General features: G+C 39.6%; 1 protein-coding gene across 1 annotated transcript in view; it reads left to right on the top strand.

Annotated features, from left to right (window-relative positions):
* The window catches only part of KCNB2 (potassium voltage-gated channel subfamily B member 2), a 240,435-nt gene extending 230,571 nt beyond the window's left edge, over positions 1 to 9,864 (top strand). The window contains exon 2 of the mRNA XM_067553840.1: positions 7,699 to 9,864. Within this exon, the coding sequence (XP_067409941.1) occupies positions 7,699 to 9,864 (2,166 nt within the window). The remainder of the gene's footprint in view (positions 1 to 7,698) is intronic.
* Positions 9,865 to 19,260: the final 9,396 nt, after the last annotated feature.

Here is a 19,260-nt window from a genome sequence, read left to right as displayed (position 1 = left end):
GGAGGCACCAGTGAATAGTGTGGCCACGCCTCCCCACTCACCTCAGTGCCTGTTATCTACCTCTCACCAATTCAGCCTCCAACTTCTTTACACCACATATAGGGTCAAATTCTGCTCTATTGTGTGGCACACTGGTGTGGGGGAGTATCCCTGAACCATCCCACAGGATGATTCATAGGGTTAAGAGAGAACACAGTCTGTAATGCTCCTTTCAGATGACAACAGCAGCATCCATACATGCTGTGCCAGGGACTGAGCCATGTATATAAACCAGCTGATCATGCCCCCATTGAGGATATCTGGGCATTCCACCCAGTATTCAGTGGGGTCCTAATGGTTTGATCCAAAGTCTGTTGACATTTCCATTGATTTCAGTGGACTTTGGATCAAGCCTGAGGTGCATATATCTTCCCTACTCTTGGACAGATGCCCTTAGGGAGATGAGAGAGAGAGATTCCCTGCATCCTAATACACCTTCAGAAAACATTTGCTCATAATATACAAGTTATTAATATAGCTTCAAAAGCATATGGGCTACTGCTGTTTGCTTTTCTTCTTTTCCTGAAGAAAACATTTAGAAGCCGGTAGGTCCACACTTGTACCTGCATTCACATTAGCTGCAGGCAAACACTGTAGGCTGTGAATTATTATTCTTGGTACAAATATAATTGTATATAGCTTTAATGCTTGTGAAAGCCAAGCTGACAGCACTAGCAACTGAAACTCTGTCCACAGAAGAGTACAGGGAGGGCAGTGACAGTGCAGGCTTGCCAACCCGCCCCCATCAATGTGCACTGACTTTGTCTCAGAGGATAAAAAGGGCAGTTTTGGTTTCTGTGCCCATTCGGTCCTTTGCCTCTGTGCCAAATGCGATAGTTGTATTTGTGATGCGGACAAAAAAATGTATAACGGGAACTCAAATCAAAGGGGATAATACAGCTAATATAGTTTTACCTAATTGCAAATTTAAACTAATATAAGATGGTTTCCGATACTGACTGATTTAGCTCAGCTCTGAATTTTCTCTTGGCACAATGGCTTCATTTCAGTTTGGACCTACTATGTCCTTTCCACCACTTTATGCAATAATTTGGTTTTAATGAGAGTGACCTCAGAAGTAATTTTATAAAGAGGGTTGTTGCATAGGTGAGAGGAATGCAAGAATGCCTATTGCATTACACCTTTATATTCTTCCTTTCTCTCTGTGCCCCTTCTATATAATGATCTTCAGATTTTTGTATAATAAAAAACCCAAAGTTTTACTATGTCATTGTAATATTGGCCAATGAGTTTGAGTAAATTAGATGCTTAGGAACAAGCCAGTTTTTAATGGCAATTTAATATTGGAAATCTACCAAATTTCCTAAAGATTGCTGCTAATTCTTACCATGAGACATACTGAAGCTTCAGTATCTACAGAAGCCCACTGAGGGTCTCATACTGCACTTTTGACATCAGTGGTTTTGCTATTCACTTCAATAGAAGCAGGAATCAGGGCTTAAATATTTAATCCACAGAGAAAAGGTTTCTATGCACACATTACTTCTGAAACATTAGGCTAGCAGGAAATATTTAAAACACTGAATGAGGTTTTATTTTTGAGCTGTAGCTAAATAGTATAAGTTACCATTAATACTTTATTTATATATGATATGGATTTTCATTTTTAATCCAGAAGGAAAAATATAAGTAAACTATTCCTCGTATTGAATTATAATTAAACTGCCATGCTATTTCAAATGTCTTTTGTGCTGCTGTTCGAAACTACACAGATGAAGAGTAGATTTTCCAAGAGTGAAATGTGGAGTAAGAAAGAACAAAAGCAAATTTCAAGGATAATGAGGTTTGTGTGTGAAAACATATATATGTGCCTGTAACGTGAGTGGGTATGTTAAATGAATAAGCCTTTTAAAGGGAAAAAATGTATGGTAAATGTGTCTCTCTAGTCACAGGTTTCTCTGGTTTTTTTTTTATGGCATCTACTCATTTAATGCAAAACATGGTATCTTATCCTGTAGGTTAGTTACTTGATCTCCTAATTAATCACAAAATACAGGCTAGGCATTTGGGAACATGGCCCGGCCATATTTCAGATGTTTCCCTCAGTAATCCTAAATTCTGTGCAGCCACTCCAACGCTAAACAGAGGGCTTGTCTACACTTATCTCCAAGATTCGGCGGCAGTCGACCGGAGTTATGCAAGCTATGCAAAAAACTTGTGTAACTCCCATAGACTTCTCTGCTTCTCTTCTGCACGCTGTCTTCACTGCACTGCGCCGATGGGAATCGCATTCCCATCGAAGCAGCGCTATGCCACTTGAGAAGGTGGTCTTAATACGTCGATTTCTGGATCGATTGAGCAGGTCTTCACTGACCGCTCAGTTGAACCAGAAAAATCAGTCTGATGGCATCGAATTTGCCGCCATCAATGAAGATGTAGCCAGAATGAGGCAAAGGAGTTTGGTGGAGGTGACATGTGAGCTTAGCTATCGACTCTGCTATTTCCCCTCTCACTTCTCCCTCAGGCCTGGTCTACACTTAAAAGTTTTGCCTCATAGCTATGTTGGGTAGGGGGTATAAAAATACCACGCTCCTACCCAACATAGCTATGCCAGCAGAATCCCTTGTGTAGTTGCAGTTATGCCGGCAAACAATACCTTTTTGCTAATGTAGCATATTTTGTTCAGGCTACTGGTATAAGGTATACCAGCAAAAGAACTCCTGCAGGTATAAGCTATATCTCCACTGGGAGGGTATAGCTATACTGACAAACTCTTTCTTGTGTAGACAGTTACTACTGCTGTTACTATTGTTCCCCTGCCAGGCTTTGCCTAATGACTTGTAATATCTAATCAATTGCAATAATTAAAACATACTATGTGGAATGATGCACAACTTTAATTACACTGCAAAGTTCCAATGAAATAAAAATTTTCGATTCTTACATTATAGAAAACCAAAATCATTTCCTTTGCACTAAAGATCCTTTACCAATAACGTAGACAGGCATATAGCTGACAACTATAATTCTATAGTACTGCAGATCTTCCATACCATTTTACATTTTCAACTATTATTGAAACCCTTGGCAAACACAGGATTTGCATGTTACGAGCAACTGGCACCAAAAATGAATGACTCAGACATAACAAATATTATCACCTTGACTCACTAAATTGCACTCTCTTCTCTGGACAAGAAGGTCATACATCCAAGTCCTATAAAAGGATTTGTTCTTGTATGTAATGCTGAGACTGTAGTGCAGTGTTATAAGGAGTGCTGTACTTCAGAGTCACACCTTCCTCAGATGAGATCTTCTTCTCTCCAGTGGATGTCTAGGTGGAAACTAAAGATCCTATTGCACATTTTGAAATGTCCAGGAGATAACCCCTATATCCTGGACGGCAATCCCTAACTCAAGCCAGGTCTAATGACAACTTAGACAAATCCTGCTTTCATGATTTTATTATCTTAGTATAACCCTATTGTGTATTACCTGTCTATTTCATATACCACTATTTATATTCTACTGCAGGCCGAAATGAGGAAGCAGTCAATTTGGATGACTGCAGCGCTAAGATGCAAAGTGCATATTATATTTATTTTTCCTTCAAATGTTTAAAATAAAATTATAGTATTATTAAATATTTTATAGAACTCAAGGACATGCAAGCTCCAACAATGTTATTCTAGAACACTGAGTATGAGCAATACCCCATACTTTATTTAGGCTTCAAACCTTCACACAGTGAAACCTAAGATTCTAACATAGATGGGGCATGTCTCAGCTGAGTGAGTGGTGGTTGCACTGCAATATGATTTGCTTGGGAATCCATTCCTTTGATAACTGATCTCTGTGCTGGCTTCAGGCCATGAATGACTTCAGTTCCAGGATCATTTATTGGTGGTGCCTGGCTATGCAGGGTTATCCCTTCTATGTTCTCTTATCATCCTGTTGCAGTTTGCTAATGTTGACTTATTTCCCCGGGTGGGTAGAGGGATGACTTTCTGTTGGGAACAGGCCCCTAGCAATGCCCTGAATAGAGGTGTAATGACACAGACAGCCCAGGTTAACTAGAGCACAACTTCTTTCCTCCCTCTGCTCGGACTATGGGTCGAAGGAGGACAGAAGTAGATGGTTCAGGATTCACTGACCACAAGTAGATGGAACTTATTCCCCTAATATGAATGGTTCTCCTCAAAAGGAAGAAGGTTGACAGGAGGGGCTAAGGGGAGATGCATACCTGTCTGGGTGACTCCAAAGCATGGGTAGTGGATTCTACTTTGTATGTTTATTCTGGATCATTCTGAGTTGAAAAAAACTGGGGATAATACCTGAGAATGACTCTCAGACCTCTGTGGTCTTTTTTGTTTCTATTTAGAGAGCTGAATCTGCTGTAAATTACAGCATGACTTGAAAAGACAGGTGTACTTGTCAAAATACAAGCTAGCCCAAGCCCTTTACCTCTGTTATTTCCATTGTGGTCAGTGAGTCAGCCATTACATGTAGGACATATTTGTATATTGCTTTATTGCAGTAAACATATTTTTGTATATTAAAGCACTTCAGCTTTATTGTGTCTTTGGAAGAACACCAAACTTCACAAGATGGTTTTAAATGAGCCATTTCTGAGAAATGAGTACAAATGCTTTTTGACTGATTATATATTGAATGGTCATGCAGAAAACAATTAACTTTAGTACTTCTAATGGACACCTTGAGTTACTTTTGGCTTTTATTAAAAATATGCTTTTCCAAATAAAGTACTTCTATAAATTTGTTTCTCATAACTGTTAAACTTTCACAAATAATTTCAAGGCTGCCCATATTCCTTTAACTTACAAATAATTGAACTAAATGCTATAACTATTACATTCTGTAATATATTCTGTTCTTTTATCATAATACTAGCTATCTGAAGGGAAATGACCAGATATTCCTGACAAAATGAAAACTGCAAGACATTGAAATGCTTGCTTCCTATTAAAATTAATGGCAAACAGTTTCTCCTTAGACTGAGGTCAAGGCATTATTTTTAAAGGGTAACAGTCTATGGAACTTGTTCCATACAATGGTCTGTGATGGCCTTCAGGCTACTGCATAAGGTTCTACTTTTCAACCAAGTTTTTGCCTAATCAAAGAGCCATTTCCTTCATAATTTAAGTGCCCCAAACTTCACAGATGTCACGGGGATGCAGGATCAGGCTCTTAAGATATTCCTTTTTCTTTCCTTATTTAGACTTTTCTAGTTTAAAAATTTATGTTTGATTTTATATGTGATGAGATGAGAGATGTGTGCACTATGAATTATTAAATTAAATAAACTGGATGATTAATATCAGAGCATGTAAATCAGTATAATAGGGTCCTTGATGGTTCAGGTGGCCTAGTGGTTATTATCCTCAGTGCCACACTTCCTGTGGGTAGTGTTTGCAGTCCAGTCCTCTTAACCAGAGGTGCATTGAGGTGAACAAGAGGTCTATGTCCCTCTTGTAATAGGTGCTGTTGGCAGGGGAGCTTGGGCCCACCCACTCCACTGGGTTCTGACCCTGGGCTCTAGAAGAGTCAATTGTGTCTAGCCTCTGAAGGTGCCTTCCAAGTTACCCTCTCTCAGTAACCTCTTTTCATCTGCCTTTCTCCTCCAGTCCAATGTGAGGCAAAAAGAAAGAGAAAAGGCAACCAAAACCATCAGCCACAATCAGGTTCAACACACAGTCTTCTTCCCTGGGGAAGGCTTCTCTGGCACCCTTGTCAGGAGCCTTCTGGACAGGTCTGTCCTTCTCCCCAGTCTTTCTCCTTCTGAGTTGGATTGCTCCTTTTTCAACCCTTCCTCCAGTTGGACCATGCTCTGCAAGTCTTCAGAAATGGGACTACCTGGGCCTAATATTGTCCTTTAATGGCTTCCAGCCCAGTGTGGGGTCTGTACACTCCATCACATGTTCTCCCCCTCAGTTGCATGGGCCCAATTAGTTTCCCCACCATCCTGTGAAAAGAAGTCTGCATTTTTATTTTCTGTGCCCACCCGATGCACCACTTGAAAGTTATTTGGCTACAGCGAGAGGTACCATTGCATAATGTGTGGGTTTTGGTCCTTCATTGAGTTCAGCCAATGAAGTGGTGCATGGTCAGTTACTAGGTGGAAAGACTGCCCTCACAAGTAATAATGTAGGGTACCAATGGCCCATTTCACTACTTGAAGGGCCTGCTTCTTGATGACCAAGTATGTTATCTCTTGTGGGAACAACTTCCTGCTGAGACAGAGAACTGGGTGTTCTTCTCATCCAAATTCCTGCAACAAAACTGTTCCAAGTCTGGCATCAGACACATCTGTTTGGAGGATGAAGGGCTTTGAGAAGTCTGGATAGAATAATACTGCTTCCTGGGTCAACTGGTCTTGTAATGCTCTGAATGCCTCATCACAGCTTTTTGGTCCATCAGACCCTTTTGGATGCAGTTTCTGTTACCAGGTCTGTCTAAGAGGCAGTGATGATGGCAACGTTTGGGATAAACAGTCGATAGTTCCCTGCTAATCCCAAAAACCACCAGACTTGATTCTTTGTGGAAGGGATAGGGCAGCCTGCTAGGGTTTAGACTTTGTCCACCAAGGGTTGTAGCTGCCTCCTCCCCACAGTATACCCTAGGTATTTGACTTCTTGGGAGGCCAGTCGACACTTGGTTGGGTTGGCCATCAAACCTGCCTCTTTGAAAGCCCTTAAAACTGCAGCAATGTGCTTCCTGTGTTTGACCCAGCTCTTGCTGTAGATGACAATATCATTGATGTAGGCAGCCACATAGGACTGTGTCCATCAGCTGTTGAAAAGTGGCAGCAGCCCCATGATTCAGGTCATGGTTTTAAACTGTGATAGCCTCCCCATGGCCTAGAGAAGGGATTTTATTCTTTAGCTTCAGGTGTCAAGGGTATTTGCCAATATCCCTTTGTAAAGTTGAGGATGGATATGTACTTAGCATCCCAGTACATATCCCAGTCTAGCAATTCATTGACCCTGGATGTGTCAAATTTTAAAATGTCAGCCCCAACTAGGTTTAACATACAGTCTTCTTCCCTCGGGAAGCCTTCTCCAGCATCCTTGTCAGGAGCTTTCAGGGCAAGTCTGTCCTTCTCCCCAGCCTCCCTCCTTCTGAGCTGAGTTGCTCCATTTCTCCAGTTGGAGCATGCTGTGCAAATCTGGAGAGGTGGGGCTACCTGGGCCCAGTACTGCCCTTTAAACTCCTTCAAGCCCTGTATAGGGTCTGTACACCCCCGCACAATCAGCCATTCAGTTTCCAAGCACTGAAAAAAGTACATTTAATGCTGAATGTTAAAAGATGAAAGTTTTACACAATTACAGAAATTGTGGCATGTTATATTCTTCGCCTAGAGAGTTAACTTGTATTAATGAATATCATCTGCCTTTTTTATTTTAAAATTGTAGACTAAACCATGCTTGCCTTCCTCCCAAGTAGACCCACTGGAGTCAGAAAGAGATGCAGGATTTGACTTTCTGTGGGTAAATCTAGAGTTTTTCTTTGTGAAAATCAAATAAAAAAAAGAATGAAAGAAAAACTAGAGATAATGTTGAGTTTATTTGGAGCACCCAACACATTTCTTAAAGAATACAAGCAACCACTTACAAATACACTTACTTGTAGCATCCAGGATGGTTTGCTAATCAGAGTCTTGTTTATTTTGTTTTACAGATTTTGGCCATTGTATCCATTCTATTCATCGTACTGTCAACCATTGCTTTGTCTCTCAACACACTACCTGAGCTTCAAGAAATAGATGAATTCGGACAACCAAATGACAACCCCCAGTTAGCACATGTTGAAGCTGTGTGTATTGCTTGGTTTACTATGGAGTACCTTTTGCGTTTCCTGTCCTCACCAAATAAGTGGAAGTTCTTCAAAGGTCCATTAAATGTGATTGATTTACTGGCCATTTTGCCATATTATGTCACCATTTTCCTCACAGAGTCCAACAAAAGTGTGCTGCAGTTCCAAAATGTCAGACGTGTAGTTCAGATATTTCGGATTATGAGGATACTAAGGATCCTTAAACTTGCCAGGCATTCAACAGGCCTTCAGTCTTTAGGTTTCACTCTGAGGCGGAGTTACAATGAATTGGGTTTGTTGATATTATTTTTAGCAATGGGAATAATGATCTTTTCCAGTCTTGTATTTTTTGCTGAAAAGGATGAAGATGCTACAAAGTTTACCAGCATCCCTGCATCATTTTGGTGGGCTACCATCACTATGACCACTGTAGGATATGGTGACATTTATCCTAAGACTTTACTAGGAAAAATAGTTGGAGGACTGTGTTGTATTGCTGGAGTGCTGGTAATAGCCCTGCCCATACCAATCATTGTGAATAACTTTTCCGAGTTTTACAAGGAGCAAAAACGGCAGGAAAAGGCCATTAAAAGAAGAGAGGCCCTTGAGCGAGCTAAAAGAAACGGAAGCATTGTCTCCATGAACCTGAAAGATGCTTTTGCGCGCAGTATGGAATTGATTGATGTAGCAGTGGATACAGGAAAGCCTGGAGATCCAGGCAATTCAAAGGATACACCTGACGATAACCACCTATCTCCAAGCAGATGGAAATGGGCCAGAAAAGCAATATCTGAAACAAATTCAAATAAGTCTTTTGAAAACAAATATCAGGAAGTTAGTCAGCAGGGCTCCCATGAGCAATTGAATAATGCTGCTGCTTCTTCCAGCCCACAGCACCTGAGTGCGCAAAAACTAGAGATGTTATATAATGAAATTACAAAAACTCAGTCTCAGCCTAATCTTAATGCTAGCTACCAAGATCAGCCAGTAAAACCACCTGAGTATGAAGAAGAAATAGAAATGGAAGAGGTTACTGGGCAGAAAGATCAGTATCCAGCTGGACATACAGATATCATAACAGACATGAGAAGCACATCTAGTATTGATAGCTTCACCAGTTGTGCAACTGACTTCACAGAAACAGAAAGATCACCCCTTTCTCCACACCCTGGCTCTCACCTGCAAATGAGATTCCCGGCTGACTCGGTTAATCTAGAGGACAACCAAAGAGCAAGGAGTTCTCAATTTATATCACTCACAAGAGATAAAATGTTTGTCCCTAGAGATGTCACTTTTGACTTTAAGCCAATTGACTCTGCTGCAAACAAAGATGGTTGTGGCTCCCAAACTGTCCTACATGGTCATTTGCATTTTGACAGTGCCATGGAAAGCCCCAAAAGTTCTCTAAAAGGTAACAATCCATTAAAATCTAGATCCCTTAAAGTTAACTTTAAGGAAAACAGAGGCAGTGCTCCACAAACTCCACCAAGCACTGTCAGGCCATTGCCAGTAACAGCAGCAGCAGACTTTACAGAGTCTACACCTCAGCATATTAGCACCATTCTTTTAGAAGAGAATTCACCCCAAGGTGAAAGACCCATGTTTGGTGCTGATGCCTCAATGCTTTGCCAGGGACCTCCTAAAAGATCATCCCCTCTGTTTCCCAAACAAAAGCCTTTCACTCTCCCTTCGAAGGAGAGGAGAAGCTTCACTGAAATAGACACTGAAGAAGAAGAAAACTTCATGGAGATACATGGTGTGAAACACGAAAAGCAGCAGGATAGCAAAACAAATTGCTTTGGGGACAAACACAATGATGGCAACCATTTAACAGACGAGCCAAGAGTCAGCTCTTCTTCACCAAAAAGCATGGGTCACAACTGTACTCAAGACATTTACCATGCTGGAGGTGAAGTAAAGAAGGACAGTAACCAAGAAAGTTACAAAATGGAAAATCACTTATTTGCCCCAGAAATTCATTCAAATCCAGGAGAAACCGGTTATTGTCCCACGCGTGAAACCAGCATGTGACTAGTCACAAAAGCAATAAAAAAAACTCTTCTTAAAATCACAGTTAGTAATGCCTGTGAACTAAAACATGGGAAGCCTCAAAACAAAACAAAAAAAAAGTGCATAAAATGTTATTTTTGCATGGCATGAAGAGTTGTTTAGTTTAAGTACTGTTTAAGTAAAGAGTACCAAGACTGCTTTTTGTAACAAAAAAAAAGGTGGGGGGGAGGAGGAAATGACTCAAGAACAGTGAGTAAAATAAAGAGAGCTCTGTTAGGAGCCAGCGTTCTGAAAAGTCTGGCATTTTTTATCCTTTCACTTTATGATTGTAGACAGATTTTAAACTCTGAACTTTTTTTTTCTTGGTTACAATGGGTTTTAGAATTTGCACATGAAAGGATTAAATGTCAGTGCATGTGAAACAAGGTGCTTTGAGCTTGCAAAATGCATATATTTGTAAATAGTTTGGGGTTGGGGGGAGAGTTATTGTTATCAAGGATCTGTGGACAAGTTTCCTGGGACACAGGTACTTCCTTCACAGCACGTTGCCTGGAGGATTTGTACAGACTTATGTTGCAAAATTGCAACTTCTGCTTAAAGCACCTCACATATCTTGCTTTCTGTTAAAAAGCTCATGAGTATATCTGTTTATTTAAGGGACTACAGTATTTTTAGTTTATTTGTGCTGTAAATCATAGTATGTTTATTTGCATAAACTTTGTTGTTTCATTTGTAATTTAAATTAAGGATTCTATGAGAAAAAGTAAAGATTTAATGACCAGAATTGAAGCATTTGATATTTTATATACGCACTGCCAAAATTTCATAACTTATAACAATGCCCCATCATAAAAATAAGAATACAAACCATACAATTATTTCCATGGTAATAAATAGACCAAAGTGGCCATCAACTGTCTATGTCCAAAAAGTTCTCACTCTCAATACACTTCTTTTCAATTCTTATTTTTGCTAAAGAGTTTTGTCTTTCTTTTGTTTTATTTGCTTCTGGTGATCTCCTGAGGGCCCTTTTTAGCATTTTTCCCCCTTAGCCTACAATTCTCATTTTCTTTAAATATGGTGCCCATGTTCCAGCTGGAGGGCAATGGAGCAGTTATCTTGAAGGCTGTTGTCATTACCACCCATGGATCAACAGAAAAGAAGCATTTAATTAAAGAAAAATGTCAGCCACCCCAATCTTTCATGCCAAAGCATCTTGGGATTTTTGGATGTATTTGAGCTGTGTCTCAGTCTTGGGAAAGAAAGATGCTGAACCTAGATTACAATGCACCCATCAAACTCCTGCATGAACGAAGCTCTTCTTTTTTTTTAATCAAGTACCAATATTATACACTACTAAAGAGCCAATAAATCATCATAAATACATGACTCATATAGCAAAAATTTTTCAGCTCATAAATCCCCATAAGTATGATGAATAAGCAGATTCACACTATATATAAAATATCCAATATTTTTCCTTGTGAAAAACAAAATTTCATTTTGATATTTTCCTTCTGATTTCCTCAGAAATATAGAGCCTGGTTCTCTTAGAGTGTTTTTACAATAGTGTGGGCCAACTTCTCAGCTGAAATGATGGCGTGCCCAGTGGTTAGGAAGCTAGTCTTGTACTTGAAAGACTCAGGTTTATTCCCTTATTCTGCCACAAACTTCCTGTGTGAGTTTAGGCAAGTCATTTAGCCTCTCTGTGCCTCAGTTCCCCATCTGTAAAATGGGAAGAACAATTTTCACAGAGGTCTTGTAAAAACATATTAAAGATTGTGAAGCTCTGACATGCAGTGGTAATGGGAGCTATAAAGGTACTTGAGATAGCTAGCTGGCGTAAATCAGCATAGCACTTTTCACCTCAGTGGAGCTAGGCCAATTTACAGAAGCTGAGGATCCAGCCCTGTAAATTAATTCACTTAAACAGAGTTGCCCCCTCTCTTAAGTGAGTGGAACAGTCTGGTCCAGGGTGTACTTCTCTTAGAAGACAGGACATTGTTATTACAAAGCTGCCTTCCACAAAAGACTACAAAGCTAATCATGCAGAGCTTACTCAGGTCTCACCCATGTAAGGGCTGCAAGATAGAACCCCAAAAACCTGTTCAGTTGACTGGACCAAATAATTAGCACAGCATAGTCCCTTGGATTAAAAAACAAAAATCTTTAAATGTTGGTCTTTTTAAGGACATTTTTTTCTACCAAAATGAGTCCAAGTGTTTCTTGTGTGATTTGAAACCTTGGAGTACAATATCATTTCTCCCAAACAGTGTCTGGTCATTAATTCTCAAAATAAAAATGCACTTTTTGTCCTTAGTTGCAGTCCAGATAAACCTATTGCTACATATAATTTTACCTGTTTCTATGGCACTCTGCTGAACATTATTTTCAATAACTTGTTTCACTGTTACAAAACTTATCTCTTGAATGTTTTCTAGTCATTAATCTTCTATATTTATTTTTATTGCTTACTGGTGGATATTTTCAATGACTCAGACCAAATGCCAGTCCATTTTATATTCCTAAAGTATGGGTCTGTGTTTTCTGTGGACAGTTTTATGAAATCGCACAATCCTATTTGATCTGCCTTTAGGTTTGAGCCAACAAAATGAAAATCGAGTTAAGTCCAAATGGAGCCCAGTCCTATAGTCTTGGCCTACGGAAAACTCCCATTCAAGTTAATGACTCTGTTCAGGCAAATCCCCAGGTCTAGGGTTCTGGTGCTGTAGGGTGCTCCAGACAGGTGGATCTCTGAAGCTGGTCAGAGCCCCTTTGAAGTCTGTATCGGTGCAGGAGTCTGACCATGCAGCGCTCATTCGAACTTTAATCCTTAAGTCTTCCCTGAGTTTAATCAGTGTCTTTAATCAAGGCCCAATTCTGCTCCCTGTAAAGTCATTGGGAAATCAGTGGGTATAGAATCAAGCTGTCATTTCTTGTGTAAGCAAATTCCCATTGAAACCAATGGGAGTTTATCCAGATCAGGACAGAATAAAACCAAAGTAAGGACTTCGAGGTCTGGCCCCTAGTAAAGTCAGTGTGAGCTTTGACTGAATAAAGATAACAAGGCCAGGCCTTGTTCACTATTATTTGAAATATTTTCAGATGAGCACAGAAGCTTGGAATTGAACAGGCAAACCAAATGCAGTTCTCATTATTAACAATCAGGTAATTTTAGAAATCTTGAGGGCAGAAGGATCAGGCTTTAGAGATGTTTTTATGATAGTCTAGTTCATTTAGCACAGTTTTTAATTATATTTCCATTGCTGAATTATATTTCCAGGAACACAGGCTTGCACAGTGGGCATCTCCAGCCTGGACTTAGAAACAAGGGGCCCAGTCCTGAACACCTAACTCATGCAAAACTCCCAATTAAAATATTGACCTGAGTAAAGGCTACAGGACTGGGCCTGTCTCTTACACCAAAAGAGTAAGCATGGTCCTGGGTGATTTGATTCAGTAAAATTAATCCCTTTAAAATTTTGCAAAACTACTTGACTACATTTTTTTCTGCTTTTCCTGAGACCTCAGAGCCATTTCAGACCCAATTCTGCTCCCATTTGCCATAACTTACAATAGAAGGAGACCTTTTAGAGTTTGGGGGCCAGACCCTACACTAGTATAAACCCTGAGCGACTTTAGTAATCTGGCTACTCCAGATTTACACCCCCTTTTCCCCTGTGCAACTGAAACTGAAGTTTGGCTCTTGGCATCACTGGAAAATGAAGATCATTCAGGAACATGATTCTGAAACATAAGCAAAGAGTATTTTTTAAAAAATTTTTACACTAATTTCAGAATCCTGAAGCAAAGCTTTTGATTTAATTTTCAGTGTTTTAGCCAAACTTACATGTTTAAAAGAGATTTACATATCAATCAGAACATTTTCTGACTGTCTAAATGACACTATTCCAGATGAGGGGCAGAAAGTAGTATCTTGCACAAAGTGCAAAGAAAATACATATAGTAAACTATTTATAAGGGAAACATATGGTCTAAAGAATATAATATGGAGGATAAAGTTATTGCACTACACAATTTGTGTAAAGCAACTACACCTTTTTTAATAAACATAAAAAGCCTTTTAAACTTCAGTTTATAGAACATATGAACCCTTATGCTGATGTAGCAATATAATGCACTGCGTTCTCACTTCACAATTGGTCTTAGAAGCCAAACATTGCTAAAGTTAAATAGGTAGTTTGCCATCTTATATAACACCAGAGCAATTGAGTTAAACAGCTGTTTTATTTCTAGTGCCATATTACATCAGCAAAAAATGGATCTAAAACCTTGTATTTTTGTTTCTAACATTTAAATCAAAGCAGTAATTGGTTTCTTAGTCCTATTAACAATAGATGTCATCTGGTTTCCTCTAGATTGCATGTTTTAATGTTTTTTATACATATGGATCAGAAGCTTGTTTAAGGTTCTTTATATGTATTTGGAATGTTGTTTATCCTGACACTAAATCTCAAATATACAAGTGAAAATAGAAATATAAATGAGTTATGTTTACAAGCAAAATGAATTAGAAAAGAAAGAATGCTGAATATAATGCTTATTACACTCTTCAAGAATTTCATGGCAAATTGAATTTAAAACCATTTGAGGTTCTTGTACGTGTGTGGTAATTCATTAACTGCTTATGCTACTGCCTTTTTCAAACAGCTTTGCCACAAGGACTCAATTCTACTGTCCTTATCAAGCCAAACTGCAAGCAAAGTCAATGGGAAAGGTTGCAGGTTGGCCTGATAACGTCTCTCAACCTAACTGATTGCATGTTTATTTTCATTCATGCACAATTTTGACTTTGATGACAATGAAAGGATTTGATTATGTAAAACATTTTAAATGAAACAATGGCAGAAAGATGTTGCCTCAGAATAGCCAGTCCAGGTCCAGCAGGAAGTGCAAATGCAATAAAGGGAAAGGCAGAGAAACTATAAGTAAACAAAGCATGTTGTCAATAAAAACATATATATATATATATATCTGTTTTTCTTATACATATATAATGAGGAAAATACTGATATGAAATTCAGCATTAAGGCTCCTATTCTGACCCTAGCTCACCTATTGTGCTTGTACAGCAGCTCCTCTGGTTCTTCACTGAGAGTCTCAGAACAGTGAGTGATGTTGCCATCTGCCTAGTATGTCTACCTGGGCATTTACACCATGCTTATTATATTTGAACACTTTCCTAAAAAATAAGATAACCATAAAGTCTCATTGCTGAGCTTTGGTTTTCCTCCCATTACCCCCAAATGGTGGATACAACTGTGCAAATATATAGAGAAATTCATTATTATTTATTTATTAAGTAAATTTAGCATGAAGGGAGAAGTCTTGCATTTTGTCTTGAGACCAGGGAGATTCGTGCTTATTGTGATCACTCATGGAAGGGAGTTCATTTTCATCCTGTAGTCAGTGATGAACCACTATAATATCCAGAACACTTGGGTGACCTGCTTGCCAAACTCTAAACCAGACAGAGCTTTTTCAAAGCTGTTGCTCTCATTTGCTGTTAACATGCATTGCAGCAGTTGAGCTTGGAGTTCACAGAATGGATATATCACTATGGTGAAGGAAGCTTACGATAGGCTGGACAAAGGCATAAATAGAAGATGGTGTTGCTTTTGTGGTGGTGTTGCTTTTGTGCATACGGGAGCAATCAAAATGCCAGGATAATTCGAAGGCTATTGACTGTTTACACGATTGGCACAAGTTGATCCACTTATCTGAGGCTGATTAGCAGGTTTGGGGTAGATTTTCAAAGTGATTTTTCTTTCTCACCATCACTTCTGTTTTCTCAGAGGTTAGCTTCAGACAGCTGCTTTTCATCCAGGCACTGATCTCCTTTTGGTGTGGAGTAACTAGGCGGTGGTATTGTTCGCACTTGATCTGAGGGACAAGCAGCACTGGATGCCATCTCTATCTATTAGTATTTGAGGCTATCTGTCTCACATTCTCCCCAAACAGTTTTACATATATTTTTAATAAGATAGGCAGAGTCTCGCAACACTGCCCAAGTGAGGGCTTTGGCAGCAAAGGTGTAGTTTCCCATCACAACTCTCCTATGATCATTCTGAGAATCTTAGGGGATTTGCTCACCCCTCCCAGGTCTTTGTGGCATACTAGAAGCAATTTTTACTTGACTGAAAGCTATTGAAAGATCCTGCGGCATAAATATGGTTATTTTTCCCTTGTCCAAGGACTAGAGGAAATCATCAACTTAAACCATCCCAATACAGTGTCTGGTCTAAACCCCAGTTGAAAAGGATCTAGGATTCTAATAGAGGTCAGGTGTTCTTCGAGGTAACTCTTTTCCAGCTTCTCCATCATTTTCCTTAGTAAGGGAGATTAGATACTAGACAATAGTTGGTGATATTGGTGCTTTCACATGATGGCTTCTTGAACACTGATCTCAGCCCAAAGAAAATGGTAGTACCATATGAGATGTAATACTAATACAAAGGGGTGAGTTAAGAGTGGACTAACAGACACTCCTGTGTGTTTCCTCTGCTGTAGATGTAAATAATAGCTTTGGGAAAATATTGTGCCATTGATATTTAGGCAGAATTACCCATTAGCTTCAATGGGGATTTCTTCTAAAACATCAGTGGTGTTATATAGCCCTGTAGCATTACTTTAATGATTATTTTGGCATTTAATTTCCTTTCTGAGGTCTAGTAGGGATCCATGCTGATCCTGTTGTAGAAGTGGGGACTAACACACTCTTCTGATGCTCTTCTGAATTAAAATTTTCTAGCGAACACAATACTAATTAATTCACTTAATTCAAAATAAAACATTATGCTGCACAAACCTGGTAATTAAATTTAATAGTGATGTTTCATCCTTCTACATATTGTCTGTACTCTCATGGTTAATTATTAACACTCATAAAACCTCTGCTGAACAAAAGAGTGGTTTGGGCAACTAATTTCATTGGGCTAAATTTTACCTTCAGGTAACACTTATATCCTCCATTGACCTCAATGGGAGTCATACACAGCGATCGGAGGGAAGAACAAGGCTCATCATGAACACAAAAATAAAACAAGAATTTTAAGTTACTATATCTTCAAAGGACACTTGCATATCTACACTGCAATTAAACACTTGCGGCTGGTCCATGTCAGCTGACTTGAGCTTGTGAGGCTATAAAACTGTGGTGTGGATGTTTGGGCTGGAGACTGGGCTCTGGGACTCTGCCCCTCCTGAGGTCCCACAGCCTGGGATCCAGCTCGAGCCTGAACGTCTACTTTAGTTTTTTAGCCCAGCAATCCAAGCCCCTCAAGCCCACATCACCAGCTGCAGGTGTTTAATTGCAGTATAGACACTGAAGTGCTATACAGAGTCCAACAGGGAAAGTCAGGAGCATGGCAATAGAAGGGTACTCTCAAAATGTGTAACTCTTCAAGCCTTTGTATCTGTGTGCCCTCTTCTCTCTCTGTCTGGAAAGAGATCTGAATACCAACCATCACTTGTCAGGGATATATCCAGCCCTGCAGTCCTTCACCAATCCTGCTCCCAATACTCATGTAAATTGTGCCATTTGAAATCGGGGGGCGGGGGGAGGAGGGGGGAGCTACTTGCACATAAGAAGAGCTGGATTTGACCATCTATGAAGGTGAAATTCTTACCGACCTACACTCCTAGTTATTCCAAGTGAAGTAAACTGAGGAAGCCCATTACCTGTATGACATTAGTTAATTGTTCGATAGTGTGACAGTCGAGATTAGTACTTTAGGCCTGATGCACCAGTACTTTCATTTCAGTAGTCATTTTACTCATGCAAACTGGGTGCAAAATGCTGCCAAGTCAGTACAGTAGGCAAGTGGTGGAGTTAATGGAGGCGGCAGGTGACTGCACCCTGTGGTGACCATTAGATGTATGTGTGGTGCCTTTTCAAGCATACGATGCAATTGACAAAAGGAGGTGTTCGACACAAACTTTTGCATGAGGCTGGAGAGAGTGCCCATGCCGCAGCAGCGGTTCATGTGCTGCAGAGATGGGCCCACATGTCTGCTCTGGTTGTTGTGACATGGCACATGGACTGGCGTGGCTCTGTGACTCTGTGCAACATGTCAGAATGCCACTCACTGAAATTTGACCCAACTGCTTTTCCATCATGACGGTGGGGTGGCTGGGCCAAACAGGAATGGCACTACAACCCCATGCAACAGGTTGCAATGCCTGGAGTGGAGAGCCAGGCCCAGCCCTGTGGAACAGGATCCACCGCTGCCCCCGTGTGAGTGTGGGGGTGGGGTCATTCTTGAACTCACCACCAATTATACATAGCTCCCCTGGTTGCAAAACCTGGCTCCACCACTGCAGTAGTCCCTGATTCTGCTTTCATACCAGAATAAATCAAAAGTACCTCCAGTGAAGTCAATGGAGTTACATAGGCATACATTTGGCATGTAACCCCATTGTCTTCAGTCGAGTTACTCCTGATTTACGCTCATGTGAATGAGAGCAGACTCAGGCCTGAGGTGCATTACACCTACCTTTTATAAGTATAAATGGCTATGCAATGTAATGGAGAATCAAGCCCTTGGACTGTATATTTTTGCCCATCTGAAATGAGTGCAGGGTAAACCTCTCTCCATTTGATTCATCAATTGAAATGGAATATATGTGTGTATATATATATATGTATATATATTATTTGGCTTAATTGGTTTCTATTGCTTTGCTGTAAAGCAAAAATCTCATAAACAAACGGCAAAAAAATGACTGTTCCTTATTTTACTTTTTTACAATTACAAGGGGAAGTATATATATTTTATACTCATACTTGAGCTCTAGGTTTGACTTAGCTAGCATCTCACATTAGAAGTTCAAAAAATAAAATATGTTGGCCCAGATGCTCAAAAGTATTTAGGCCCAATGGGAGTTAGGCACCTAAATACTTTTTGAGGATCTGGGCCATTATTCCTACTCCTGCAGTCCCTAGGAAGGAAGTCAATGGGAGTTTTGCCTGTGTAGAAATGAAGAATTGGGCAACCTATTATGACTTTAGGCGAACCAAACAGTATCTAACACATGTTGCAAAATGGGAAATAAAAAAATAAATAAAAAGCTTGTTATGGGACAATCAAGGGCACATTTGGTAGAAGACCATTTTGGATTTATACCTTTGTATTTTCAGTTATGCAGAGTTTTAGCCATTTAACTCCTATTAAAGTCCAGGGGAGTCATGCACACAAAATGAAACATTTAGGGATTAGCGTACAATGAAGTTGAGAGTTAACTTCATAGCCTATTATTTTAAGATCATTGTAAATATCAACTAAAATATGTATTATTTCATCTTTATAAGTTATTTACTGCACTAGGTACAGTAGCATGAACTATAATTCGTTTTACTGAGTTTAATGAATTCTTCTTTGTCTTCTTTTGTGAATG

The sequence above is a fragment of the Emydura macquarii genome, unplaced genomic scaffold (assembly GCF_026122565.2).
Source record: "Emydura macquarii macquarii isolate MOO-44397 ecotype Brisbane River unplaced genomic scaffold, CSIRO-AGI_Emac_v2 contig_1477, whole genome shotgun sequence".
NCBI classification, from domain to species: Eukaryota; Metazoa; Chordata; order Testudines; family Chelidae; genus Emydura; species Emydura macquarii.
Note: the sequence above shows the minus strand (reverse complement) of the source record. Positions and strands in the feature narration are given on the sequence as shown.